Source organism: Polypterus senegalus, chromosome 13 (assembly GCF_016835505.1).
Source record: "Polypterus senegalus isolate Bchr_013 chromosome 13, ASM1683550v1, whole genome shotgun sequence".
Lineage (NCBI taxonomy): Eukaryota > Metazoa > Chordata > Cladistia > Polypteriformes > Polypteridae > Polypterus > Polypterus senegalus.
The window spans coordinates 98,534,866-98,548,850 of record NC_053166.1 but is presented as its reverse complement, the minus strand read 5'-3'; the positions used below and the strand labels follow the sequence as shown (position 1 = coordinate 98,548,850).

The 13,985-nt window shown below is 38.7% G+C and overlaps 1 protein-coding gene across 5 annotated transcripts in view; it reads left to right on the top strand.

Annotated features, from left to right (window-relative positions):
- Positions 1 to 13,985, top strand: part of tpk2 (thiamin pyrophosphokinase 2) — a 132,952-nt gene that overhangs the window by 102,929 nt on the left and 16,038 nt on the right. For 2 of the 5 annotated variants that reach the window (XM_039774185.1, XM_039774183.1), the window contains one exon: positions 318 to 4,049. The exons of 1 other annotated variant lie outside the window; for it this stretch is intronic. In XM_039774185.1, the coding sequence (XP_039630119.1) occupies positions 318 to 673 (356 nt within the window). In that variant the 3' untranslated portion in view covers positions 674 to 4,049. Of the gene's footprint in view, positions 1 to 317; positions 4,050 to 4,473; positions 5,696 to 13,985 lie in introns of those variants that run through there. 2 more of the 5 variants (XM_039774186.1, XM_039774190.1) reach the window with 2 other exon arrangements.

Genomic DNA, 13,985 nt, shown 5'->3' with positions numbered 1-13,985 from the left:
TGTTCAATCGGATTTTGATCCGGACTCATTGCTGGCCACTTCAGAACTCTCAGGTGCTTTGTCTTCAACCATTTTTGGGTGCTTTTAGGTGTATATTTGGGGTCATTGTCCTGCTAGAATACCCATGACCACTGACGCAAACCCAACTTTCTGACACTCGGCCCTACATTGCGCCCCAATATCTTTTGGTAGTCTTCAGATTTCATGATGCCTTGCACACAGTCAAGGCATCCAGTGCCAGAGGCACAAAACATCCCCAAAACATCTTAGAACCTCCACCATGTTTAACTGTAGGTACTGTGTTCTTTTCTTCGTAGGCCTCATTCCGTTTTCTGTAAACAGTAGAATGATGAGCTTTACCTTTCAAAGGAACCGTGGCTGGTGTGACGGAGACAAGAGAGAAGCAGGAGGAGGGTTACTGTGTACTCTATTGTGTTCACTACTCATGGAATCACTGCAATATGTTGGCTCGCTGGAATTTTTTTCTTTTCGTGCAACTTTAACAAGGAAACCGTCCAATGATAGCTGCCTTTGCCTCCTTTTGAGGATTTCGCGGAAATGCGACATTGCATTGTCATTAAACAGATTAATCGCTTGCACTGCTACCCCTTATTTGGGTGGTGATTTTCTACAAAGTTTTGCACTCTTTCCCACATTTTACACATCTCCCTGATCTCATTTGAAGTGAGGGATTCCTCCGTCTTTTTCTCCTCCTCCTCAGACGAGATGTCCTCTATAACCTCTTGCTGTTGCTCGTGATGCAGATCTATCAGTTCGTCGGTGGTCATGTTCCTCCACCAGTTCTTGAATGTCATCCTCATTTACCTCCAGTCCCATGGTCTTCCCCCAGGACACAATTTCATCAACAACTGGCGGCTCCTTTTCATGAGCAGACCCCTCAGAGTCATGTCGAAAAATGCAATCGGGCCACAGTTTTCTCCAAGCAGAATTGAGGGTTCTCTTGGTGATTCCTTCCCAGGCTTTATCAATGTTCTTAAGGCAGCTCATGATGTTGAAATGATTTTTCCAAAACTCTCGGAGTGTAAGGTTTGTTCTTTCAGTCACCTCGAAGCATCGCTAAAATAGTGCTTTGGTGTAAAGCTTTTTAAAGTTCGAAATGACCTGCTGATCCATGGGCTGAAGTAGGGGAGTGGTGTTGGGAGGAAGAAACTTGACCTTAATGAAGTCGAATTCCTCCAGTAGGTCGTCCTCAAGGCCTTGAGGATAAGCTGGAGCATGATCCATAAGCAGCAAGACTTTGAGTGGCAGATTATTTTCTGAAAGGTATCTCTTCACTGCAGGACCGAAGACCTCATTGATCCACTCAATGAACAAGATACGAGTGACCCAAGCCTTGCTGTTGGACCTCCACATTACATTTACCTAGCTCTTTTGCAACTTACATTTCTTGAAAGCTTGTGGATTCTTAGAATGATACACGAACAGGGGCTTGACTTTGAAATCCCCGCTTGAATTAGCACACAACAAGAGGGTGAGACGATCTTTCATGGGCTTGTGACTGGGCATTGCATTCTCCTCTGCTGTAATGTAAGTCCTCTTTGTCATCTTTTTCCAAAAAAGCCCCGTCTCATTGCAGTTTAAAACTTGCTGTGACAGGTACCGCTCAGAAACCATGAGCCTCTGGAACTCTGCAGTGAATGCCTCAGCTGCCTTACCGTCCGAACTTTTGCAGCCTCTCTGTGCCTCACAATACTATGGATGCCACTTCTCCTTTTAAAGTTATCAAACCATCCCCTGCTGGCCTTGAAGCCTTCTTCATTTTCTGTTGACACACCTGATAGTTTACTTACGAGGTCAGCGTACAAGCTCTTTGCCTTCTCACAGATCAAGTTCTCGGTCACGGTATTGCCTGCTAGTTGCTTCTCATTTATCCACACGAGAAGCAACTTTTCTACATCTTCCAGAACATGTGGCCGTTGCTTTGATACACTCTTGACTCCTTTTGCTGCATCTAGCGCCCTTATTTCTTCTCTCTTCTTTAATATCGTGCAAATCGTGGAAGTAGATTTTTTATAAAATCTTGCAATGTCGGCCACTTGCACACCTCATTCATGCTTCTCAATGCTTTCCTTCTTAATTTCCACCATAATCATCTCCATCTTCTTAGCACCTTCCTTTTCAACTTTTTTCTTAATGGGGGGCATTTTCACACACACAATAATGTTATATACTAGCACAGATGTTGACTTATACGAGTGAGCCACAATCCCGCAGTTAGAGAGAGGGAAGTTGTGATCACGTAAGGCTCTGCAGACGAAGCATATGCATACTTCTTGTACTGCAAGACCTCGCTCGTTTATCAAGGCAAAATTTATTTCATAGTTTTGCTCGTCTTGCAAACCAAGTTACTCGCAAACCAAGGTTCCACTGTACTTTACATTAGTTATTATCATATTAGCACTTGCAGTATTTCCAGTTAAAAGTCAATTCAATATGAGCTTTCTTGGTTATTGATTTTAATTATAGAATGAATAATATACAGTTTAACATAAAGGAAAATTTGTTAACTATGAAGCATGACAGTAAGCATGGGAATAGAGACACTCAAGACAAAATGTCTAAAACTATTGATATAAGGTGAAGATACATTTTAAACTAGAAGTCCCTTGATACAAGTAAAATGCACCATTTGTTTGATAACTATTGTTTTTCATGAAGAATGTGAATTTTATTGTGTAATAGTAATTGATACAGAAGGATGGAACAAATGTGAATATTAATATATTAGGAACTTTGCATTATGATTAGATGCAACATTAGGACACAAATTTTATAATATTGGTTTTAAAGTTTAAACATGCTAAATTAGATGCAGGGTATAGTACAAACCTTTAAAGTTTGTAGAACATGATATAAGGGAATTTTAAGTTTGTGGGAGAGTGCTGATGGTGTTTTTAGGAATTGGGGTAATTAAGGCCATATTGACAGAAACAGTTGATGGCAATACAGGACAAATAATATAGCTTCTTGGGCCTAAGTAATATAGAAGATAGCAAAACATAGTAATAATTCAGCACAACAGAGATGGAGTGCCTTATGCATGGAGTAGTGAGTGTGCAGTTTGTGAAATTGGAATGCCTAGATACAAACCAAGGATCCCAGCTGGTGGCAGAAGACTTTAAAATCAATAAGAAGCTTGGGTACAACCCTTGTAATTTTAACGTGACCTTGACATGAGCCAGTGGCTTGCATTAATGATTGTAGTGCTGACATCTTCTGAAGAGAAGATCGACACCTCCTTTTAACAAGATAGCTGTTTTTATGCAGCAAAGGTAATCATCTAATTTAAGACCAAAGCAGGACATAAATTGTGGCAACTTTATGGGTGAGAACATGAGGATGTGAGCATGGTTGTTTGTATAAGGATTCTATTTCTGGTTATTGTACACATCATTGGCACCATAAATGATGTCCTTTGGAAGTATTTAAAGTAAATACTTGTGCTGTCTGTGTTGCCACCACCAATAATAAATAAATAAAAAATATAGGATTAGGTACACTTTTGTGAGCTAAGATAGGCAATGTTTGTTGGATAAGAAGGAAATCAAATAGTTGTTGACAATGTTTTCATCATCATACTTGGAAGTCCTGAGGTTATGGGACGCAAATCTGAGAGTTATAGGGGAAAGCAAGTAATGGCAGTATACTCTATGTTCACTATTATTGTTTTCATTAGTTATTGATGTATGTGATTTATCTTAGGTATTAATGATTTACATTGATTTCTGTTATTCCCCAAATTCAGCTAGCCAGGAATCTTTTACTTCCTTTTAGCCTCTAATGGGGGACATATTTAGGATACACATGTTTTATACAGATTAGCAATATGGTTTCAGTAGGAAGTTATTCCTTACAGTTTTAGGGGGACTTTAAACACATCCTAGAGGGGGGAAGCGTGGAAGAATAATTTAGGGTAACATAGCATTCATCTAAAAGAAATTGCATAAAGGCAACCTGTTCAGGCACACCTGGAAACCAGATAAAGGTCAAGTGAACAACAAAATGTACACTGAAATATAAGAACTGGTTTAGGAAAAATACTGAGATAGTCAAGTAAATAATGTTCCAGAAGAAAGGTTGATGTAATATACAAAATGTACTGAAGGATGACTAAGAAATCAGCAGATGTCCTGCAAACAAGAATGGACAGTTGTTATATGCACAGAAATTTCAAAAGTGGTAGTTCATCTCAAAAAGTATAAGAAGAACCAGAATATAATATAATGGACTTTTATATGAATCATTTGGATGTAAACCTGAGTAAAATGTATGCATTGATTGACACTGTAAATAAATTCAACAGTTTATAAAATAAACCTCTATTCTTTGTTTCTCTGTCCATGTAATAGACTGCTTTTGAGGAATGCTTCCTCTATGTCATTTTGCTTAGTTGTATTTAAGAGACACAATTAACATTTCTTCTCCGGCCTGATTACTGATTTGTCCTGTTAGGGCATATTTCTTTCTTGAATAAGACGTTAAATTTCTACTACAATTTTTGGGACACAACGTTAAGGCATTCTCTACCCCGGAGGGATCTTCCAGCAGAATCTCAAAAGATGCGAAGCCGATGAGGTAATTATGGTGCATCTGAAATTAGGACTGACTTGTTTCCATCTGCATGGGACTCCCCTCCAGAGGATGCAATCAAAGGACCTGAAACGATAGGAGGATGCATGTTTATTTGTTCTATTGGGGATAATGCGCTGGGTTAGACCTCATGCCATTAGAACAGGAGTTGTTTGTGTTTAGAGTTAGGGTTAGTTTTTAGTGTTAAGAGTTCTGGGAGTGCCTTTTACATGCTAGAGAGAGCATATGTTGTCTCAGAGATTGACTGGGATGCATCGGAGATTGCTGATGAGTAAAGAATAGTGCCAAGGTCACTCCTTGTCGCATGGAGGATTTTTCTGGGTTGCAGTTCGGAGGAAGTGACCCACTATTGTCTGGGGGAGTTGCCTAGATGTATCTCTGGGTTTAGCGAAAGGCCTCAGTAGACATTAATGCTGTACAATGTATAGAGAAGTCTTGTGTTCATGACGCAGGCGCATAGAAGTCCTGGGTTCAAGTCGCAGGCACGCTGTAGGGGAGTGGTATCCCCTGCCTCAGTAAAGTAAATGAAAGGAGGTTTAAGTCCTCCCAGAGTTAATAAGGCTGCAACCAGTGGGAGGAAAAATCCCACAGGAAGATAGCGGTTAAAGGTAGAATAAGATAATTACATAATAATAAACAATTATTATGCTACGCTGTATGTGGAAAATGTTAACTAGTAAGAATAAGGAATATGGAAGGTTTATGCAGAGTTTGTATGTTCTGTGAAAATAAATGAGTCTGTATTTTTTTCTTTTGTGCCAGGCATAGTGTGTAAGTAAATAGATGTCTTGATGCGCAGCAGATTTAAAGAAATGTATGTATGAGATGATGTGTTGAAAGAATTTTTTCTTGTGTCTGAAAATGTTTTGTGCTTAAGAAATGTGTGAATGGGACATCTTTGTCTGAAATGTACTTGTATTAAACTGAATGTTTAAAGTAAAATGTATTGTACACACAAATTTAGAAATATGTGATAAAGTTCCAGAACTCTGAATTAATTTGGGTTAAAATGAGAGTTTTTAAAATGTGTAATATTTCATAAAATGAAAACATCTCCACTTTGCTTATAAAAATGTTTATAAAATATTTTTCCTTCGGACCCTGATCAAGTCTTAGGGAAAATGTTCTTTGAAAATGATAAAATATAAAGGAGTTTTTTTTTTTCAAGCATAAAATGCTGCTGGTATTTATGTGTGTTTGTGTGTGTGTGTATGTATATACAGTTAGGTTCATAAATATTTGGACAGAGACAACTTTTTTCTAATTTTGGTTCTGTACATTACCACAATGAATTTTAAATGAAACAACTCAGATCCAGTTGAAGTGCAGACTTTCAGCTTTAATTCAGTGGGTTGAACAAAAAGATTGCATAAAAATGTGAGGGAACTAAAGTATTTTTTTAACACAATCCCTTTATTTCAGAGGTTCCAAAGTAATTGGACAAATTAAATAACTGGAAGTAAACTGTTCATTTCTAATACTTGGTTCAAAACCCTTTGCTGGCAATGACAGCCTGAAGTCTTGAACTCCTGGACATCACCAGATGCTGGGTTTCCTCCTTTTTTATGCTCTGCCAGGCCTTTACTGCAGCGGCTTTTAGTTGCTGTTTGTTTGTGGGCATTTCTGCCCAAAGTTTAGTCTTCAACAAGTGAAATGCATGCTCAATTGGGTTAAGATCAGGTGACTGACTTGGCCATTCAAGAATTTTCCACTTCTTTGCTTTAATAAACTCCTGGGTTGCTTCGGCTTTATGTTTTGGGTCATTGTCCATCTGTATCATGAAACGCGGCCCAATCAATTTGACTGCATTTAGCTGGATTTGAGCAGACAGTATGTATCTGAACACTTCAGAATTCTGTCCTGTGTCACATCATGCAGTGCCACTGGCAGCCATGCACGCCCAAGCCATCACACTGCCTCCACCGTGTTTTACAGATGAAGTGGTATGCTTTGGATAATGAGCTGTTCCACGCCTTCTCCATACTTTTTTCTTGCCATCATTCTGGTAGAGGTTGATCTTGGTTTCATCTGTCCAAAGAATGTTTTTCCAGAACTGTGCTGGCTTTTTTTAGATATTCTTTAGCAAAGTCCAATCTAGCCTTTCTCTTCTTGAGGCTTATGAGTGGCTTGCACCTTGCAGTGCACCCTCTGTATTTACTTTCATGCAGTTTTCCCTTTATGGTAGACTTGGATATCGATACGCCTACCTCCTGGAGAGTGTTGTTTACTTGGTTGGCTGTAGTGAAGGGGTTTCTCTTCAGCATGGAAATGATTCTGCGATCATCCACCACTGTTGTCTTCCATGGACGTCCAGGTCTTTTTGCGTTGCTGAGTTCACCAGTGCTTGCTTTCTTTTTCAGGATGTACCAAACTGTAGATTTTGCCACTTGTAATACTGTAGCAGTTTCTCGGATGTGTTTTTTCTGTTTTCACAGCTTAAAGATGGCTTCTTTCACCTTCATAGAGAGCTCCTTTGACCACATGTTGTCTGTTCACTGCAAAATCTTGCAAGCACCACACCTCAAATCAACTCCAGGCCTTTATCTGCTTAATTGATAATGGCATAACGATGGACTTGCCCACACCTGCCCATGAAATAGCCTTTGAGTCAAATGTCCAATTACTTTTGAGCCCCTGAAATGAAGGGATTGTGTTAAAAAAAAATGCTTTAGTTGCCTCACATTTTTATGCAAGCGTTTTGTTCAACCCACTGAATTAAAGCTGAAAGTCTGCACTTCAACTGCATCTGAGTTGTTTCATTAAAAATTCATTGTGGTAATGTAAAGAACCAAACTTAGCAAAAAAGTTGTCTCTGTCCAAACATTTATGGACCTAACTGTATGTGAAGATGCATATTTGTTATGGACATTGTTTTAAATGCTTTCCATCAGCTGTTAGGTGATAGAAGTAAGGGTGATACAGTGGTGCAGTGGTTGGCACTGTTGTCCACCAACAGGAAATTAAGGTTCAAACTTGCATTTTCTCTGCATGAAGCAAGATAAGTGTAAATAACAAAGGAAAAGAGTGTGTAAATACTTTAAATAGTAGATGCTAAATAATAATAATAAAACTTGAGTATAATATGTTAAAGACAGTGTAAGTAACTTTGACTATGTTGTGCAATGTGAAAGAGATCTCTGTGAGTGAAATATATTTGAAGGAATTTAAGTGAGTTTGGGAATAAGACTTGTGTTGTTTGATGGCTTCAGGGATTCTAGTGTTAAACATGGCACTGTCATCGAAAGCCATCTTTGCACAAGTCATTATGTGAGTTTCTGCTCTGCTAGATCTGACACAATCAACTGTAAGTGGTATTATTGTGAAATGGAAGCTTCAAGGAGCAGTACCAGCTCAACCACAAAGTGGTCAACCATGCAAATGAATAGACTGGGGGTGTCAAGTGCTGAAGGACACAGCACATAAAAATCATCCATCCTCTACTGCATTACTCACAATAGAGTTCCAAACTGCTTCTGGAAATAACGTCACCCTAAGAAATGTGTGGCAGGAGCTTCACAAAATGGATTTACTTTCTCAGCAACTGAAGACAAGCCTTATTGCAGTGTGTGCAGGGCCAATCGTCAACTGAAGTAGCATAAAAGTATCCCCCTGTTACACTCTGGATCAGTAGAAATTTGTCGTCTGAAGTGGTGAATCACATTTCATTATCTGGTAATCTGATCATAAATCTGGTTTTGGCAGATGCCAGGAGAAGTGGTGAAGGTCATTTTCTCTTCCAGCATGACTTTACGTCTGTGAACAAAGCTTTAATGTGAAGGAACTTGAATTGCCTGCACAGAGCCCTGACCGCAACCATATTGAATTCATTTGGGTTTAAATGTAACACCAGTTGTGTGCCCCATATTCTTGCCCAACATCAGTACCTGACCTCATGAATACTCTTTTGGCTGAATTGCCACTAATGGTCCGAGAGATACTTAAGTTTGTAGAAACCACATAGGAGGTCATAAGCAACTCCATATTAATGTGCTTGGTTTTGAAATGGAATATTCAAATAGCTCATATAAGTGTGATGATTAATTGTCTACAAACCTTTGACCATATAGTGTACTTGTCAGAAAGGCACATTTCAAAGTAGGATATATGTGTTTAATTCCAATATATGCTAAAGGATACATACAAAAATGTTTTCCCCTTATGATCCTCTTTTAAGAGCAGAAACATTATTGGACATTTCTTATATTTTTTAAGTCATATGATGTGTGTCTTACTTTGCCACTCTTGTACCCAAATAAATAAATAATCTGTGGGTTTTGTTATTATATGTGTTACTTTGCAAAGCTTTATAAATAAATACTGATTATTCCTCTAATTGTACTTTTTGTCATAAATAAATTAGTTTTAAATGGATTTCTTTTAAGTTCAAATTTAAGACAAGTCATGACAGCTTTAATAGATTGAAGTTGAGGAAAAAAAAAAAATCCTGATTGATTATGTTTACGTGGAACTTAATTTTCATATAGAATCTGGAGGGTGGCAAGATGATTGACTTATTGATGTTGCTTCCATCACAAAGTGCTTGGATGCCCGTGGATTATTCTTTTTTTTTTTTTTTAAAGCTCTGGTTTCATGCCATAGTCCCAAGTGATGCTTTGAAGTTAATTGTTAAATCGAATTGACCCAGTATGAAGGAGTGTTGACACATGCATTAATACACATGAATAAATACACTTTGATCATTTGAGTTTCTATCCAAGGACATTTTTGCATTGCATCTGATTAGTCAGATTAGTTCCTGGCACCGCTGATTCCTGTATTAAATAAAGCTAAGGTCATATTTCGGCAAAGAGTACTGCCTATTGACCTTATGAGTATTATTTTACATATCAAACACTACAGCTGTTTGGGATGTTTTTGCTTACAGTAGTTTGCGTGGGACTAACAAAAAATTGTTCTCTAATGTATAGCTTTATCTTTCCACAATAAAACTCCTCCGCCTTTTAGTAGATAAGGGAAAGACAAAACACTCATATTTCTGAAAACAAATTTTTGAAACAAACATCTTTATAGGCACACCAAATCCACACAACACATGGAGAGCAACATTTTGTAATCCAAGGTACAAGCAGGCCTCCACACACTCTGTGTCTCTCAATTATCTGTAAAGAAAATAATATCCTTTAAGAAAAGGTGCTCCAAAGACTGAATATGCTTCTGATTGGCAGACAAATAAAAAATTATAGTAACAGCAGCAGCAGTAGATAGTGTGGTACTGTAAGTACTCTCTTTTGTCACCTTATTCAAACGTTGATTATAATAGTCCAGTGAAGTCTGTACAAGTAAGAGTATGGATTGAACATAGTTTACTCAGAATTTACCAATAGAATTAGAGGAGCTCAAATATTAATACACAAATCTTGTTCCTTTGACCATTCTTCTCTTACTACCAATGTTGTCCCATGATTGATGCTGGCAAACTACGTGAAAATTGATTGCGTCTGGCCACTGTTTATGATATGTAATTATGAAAATAGTAAATGTTTATCTAGCTACTTTTTGGTATAGTTCAATTTGTCTATCCTTAAGCTTGCATATGCAGACACTCTTTTTCCTTAGTTGTTAAATCTCTCAAGATCAAAAAAAATCTATAATATTGGGTTTATAGAAGATTCATATAGTCACACTATAGGCAATGTGCTGTTTTTTTGTCTGCCTTAGTGATTTGCTGTTTTTGCTTGATTCTGGTAACTCTGATGTTATTGTAATCTCCAAATATTGCCTTACTGTCATGGGTTTCTTAGTAACACATTCTGTTATTAGCAGAGGATGATTTTGTTGAATTTGTTTCAAGGACGTTTTTTTTTTTTTTAACAAACTAAACCATATGTAATGGGTCAAAAAATAAATGACTCTTTAATTGAAAAATTCTAATTTAAACGAGGATTATAACAGTGCATAGTGCAAATCAATGAAGAATATTTGCATTCACCTAACTTAGAAAAAGATTCACAAACAACCATATAATTTGTAATACAAATATGATAAAATGGCAAGTAATGTGCAGTGATTATGAAAAGTATTCAACCCCTTGTACGTTTTAACATTTTATTGTTATACAACATTGAATAACTGGATTTAATTTTGCTATTTTATCATTGAGCAACAGAAAAAGTGAAAACAGATCTCTGCAAAGTGCAATAAATTAATTAAAAATATAAAACACACAGTAATTGATTGAATAAGTATTCACCCCCTTCAAGTCAGTATTGAGTAGTAGCATCTTTGTCAGCCATGACAGCCTTGACTCGGTGTGGACAGGTCTCTCTAGCAGCTTTGCGCATCTGGGCACTGCAATTTCTTCCTCATCCTTTGCAAAACTATTCAAGATTTGTCAAGTTACATAGGGATTGTGAGTGAACAGCATCAGTGAACACATCAGGTCTCAATGAGGAAAACAAATCCTGCTGGAAATCTATACTGATATGAACTGGGTAATGTGTTAAGAACAAAAGGATACCACATGGTTTGATGGAAATGAAAATGATCAGCCTAAAGAGGGCTGAATTCAAAGACGCTCTGAAAATCAAAGTGAAAAAATGATGTGGCAGTCCGGACCAGTTTGCTGCATTTTCATTGCAGCAACTCAAAATCATACTCATTAGTCTGTATGGCCCCCGCGTGCTTGTATGCATACCTAAGAACTTCGGGGCATGCTCCTAATGAGACAACATATGGTGTCCTGGGGGATCTCCTCCCAGATCTGGACCAGGGCATCACTGCAGTCCTGGACAGTGTGAGGTGCAACCTGGTGGTGTCAGATTGACTGAAACATAATGTCCCAGAGATGTTCTATTGGATTTAGGTTAAGCAAGCATTGGGGCCAGTCAATGGGATCAAGTCTTTCATCCTCCAGGAATTGCGTGCATACTCTTGCCACATGAGGCCGGGCATTGTCGTGCACCAGGAGGAAGCCAAGACCCACTGCACCAGAACAGGGTTTGACAATGAGTCCACTGATTTCATCTGATACCTAATGGCAGTCCAGGTGCCATTGTCTTGCCTGTAGAGGTCTGTGTGTCCATCTATGGATATGCCTCCCCAGACCATCACTGACCCAATACCAAACCGGTCATACTGAATGATGTTACAGGCAGCATAACATTCTTCATGGCTTCTCCAGACCCTTTCACGTCTGTCACATGTGCTAAGGATGAACCTGCTCTCATCTGTAAAATGTACAGGGCACCAGTGGTGGACCGGCCAACTCTGGTATTCTATGGCAAATGCCAATCAAACTCCATGGTGCAGGGCAGTAAGCACAGGGCCCACTAGAGGACTTTAGGCCCTCAGGTCACCCTCATGAATTCTGTTCCTTCTTGATTGGTCAGAGACATTCACACCAGTGGCCTGCTGGAGGTTATTTTGTAGGGCTCTGGCAGTGCTCATCCTGTTCCTCCTTGCCCAAAGGAGCAGATACCAGTCCTGCTGATGGGTTAAGGACCTTCTACGGCCTTGTCTAGCTCTCCTAGAGTAACTGCTTGTCTCCTGGAATCTCCTTCATGCCCTTGAGACTGTGCTGGGAGACATAACAAGCCTTTGTATTGATGTACATGATCCATGGACTACCTGTACAAACTCTGTAGGGTCCAGGTATCACTTCATGCTATCAGTAGTGACACTGACCATAGCCAAATGCAAAACTAGTGAAAAAACAGTCAGAAAAAATGAGGTGGCAAAAATGGCAGTGGCCTCCACCTGTTAAACCATTCCTGTTTTGGGGGTCGTCTCATTGTTGCCCCTGTAGTGCACCAGTTGTTAATCTCATTAACAGCAAAGCAGCTACCTCTGCTACTTAACTGACCAGATCAATATCCCAGTCATTTCATTGACTTGTTGCTATATTCTGATTAAAAAGTGTCCCTTTAATTAATTAACTAGTGCGCTTGTCATTTTGAACTGCACTAGACAGTTCATTAACCAGTGTGCATGTTTGCTTGGTGTCTCAAACCTTGTGCCATGCTTCATTAACGACTATGCATGTCTGCTTGGCGTTTTGAACTGCGTTCCACACTTCATCAACCAGTGTGCATGTCTGCTCGGTCCTTCAAATTGAGCTTCACGATTCAATCCCAGTCCGAATGTCTGGTCAGTGCTTCAAACCGTGCTTCACGATTCAATCCCAGTGACCACGTTTATTCAGTGCTTCAAATCGTGTATCAGTACCACTGGGCATGTCTGATCGGTGTTTCAAACCACATGCAATGATTCACTAACTAGTGCACATGTCTGCTCAATGCTTCAAACTGCATTCCACATTTCATTAATCAGTGCGCATGTTGAATCATTATTCATCGAGCTCCATTTGAAGTACATTTGGCATCAGCAGAGTTCAAAAACTCGACAGAACTCCCAGGTGAAATTAAGGTTTTTGGATGATCAATACAGTGGAACCTCGGTTCACGACCATAATTCGTTCCAAAACTCTGGTTGTAAACCGTGTTGGTCGTGAACCGAAGCAATTTCCCCCATAGGATTGTATATAAATACAATTAATCCGTTCCAGACTGTACAAAATGTATGTAAATATGTAAATATATGTAGAGATTAAGCACAAATATAGTTAATTACACCATAGAATGCTGACACAAAACACCCAGGCTCCCTGCTCAGCTACACGAGCAGGCTCGCTCGTGCTATCTCTCTCTGTAGCACACACACAAGTTAGCCCCCCATACCACAGCAGCAGGACGCGCTCGCATGCTGTCTCTCCCTCTGAACAGAGGGGAACATTTGAACAAATCCGAACTTTAATTTAAAAACCACATAAATTTTTAATTTAAAAGAGAGAGTATAGTTCAGATCAGAGTGGTACATTATCCAGATCTGTTTCTGTTCATAAAGTTAAAGTGTATTAACACCCAGCCTATAAAAAGTATCAAGAGGTTCCTATACTTTCTTTGGTCAAATTCTATGTATTCATTTACAGCCTTGCTGGAAATAATTTTCACTAATCAAGCAGCAATGAGTTCATTATGATTTTTTTCTTTCAGCTTTCAAAAGGCTACTACCTTAATGTCTCATTTTCCACTGCAAAGGGAAAATTAAATTCTGTAAAAATTAAAATTATAGAAAATAGGATTAACTCTTCAGGAACACGTCAAAAATGTTTCAGCACTTGGAAGACCATCAGTTCTAGTCTTCTCAGCCAGCACTATGCTTAAACATTTATGCATGAGTTTTGCTGCTGGCAGGACATATCTTTATGTATAATACACTACCGTGGCTGTTTTTACCTGTAGCTTGCAAACCATTTGAACTATTGACCTGAAATTTGGTACACATATACTACTTGACGACTACTGTCCATTTTCGGGTTGATGACTGACCTCCAAGGTTATTCCTCTTTTTATTTT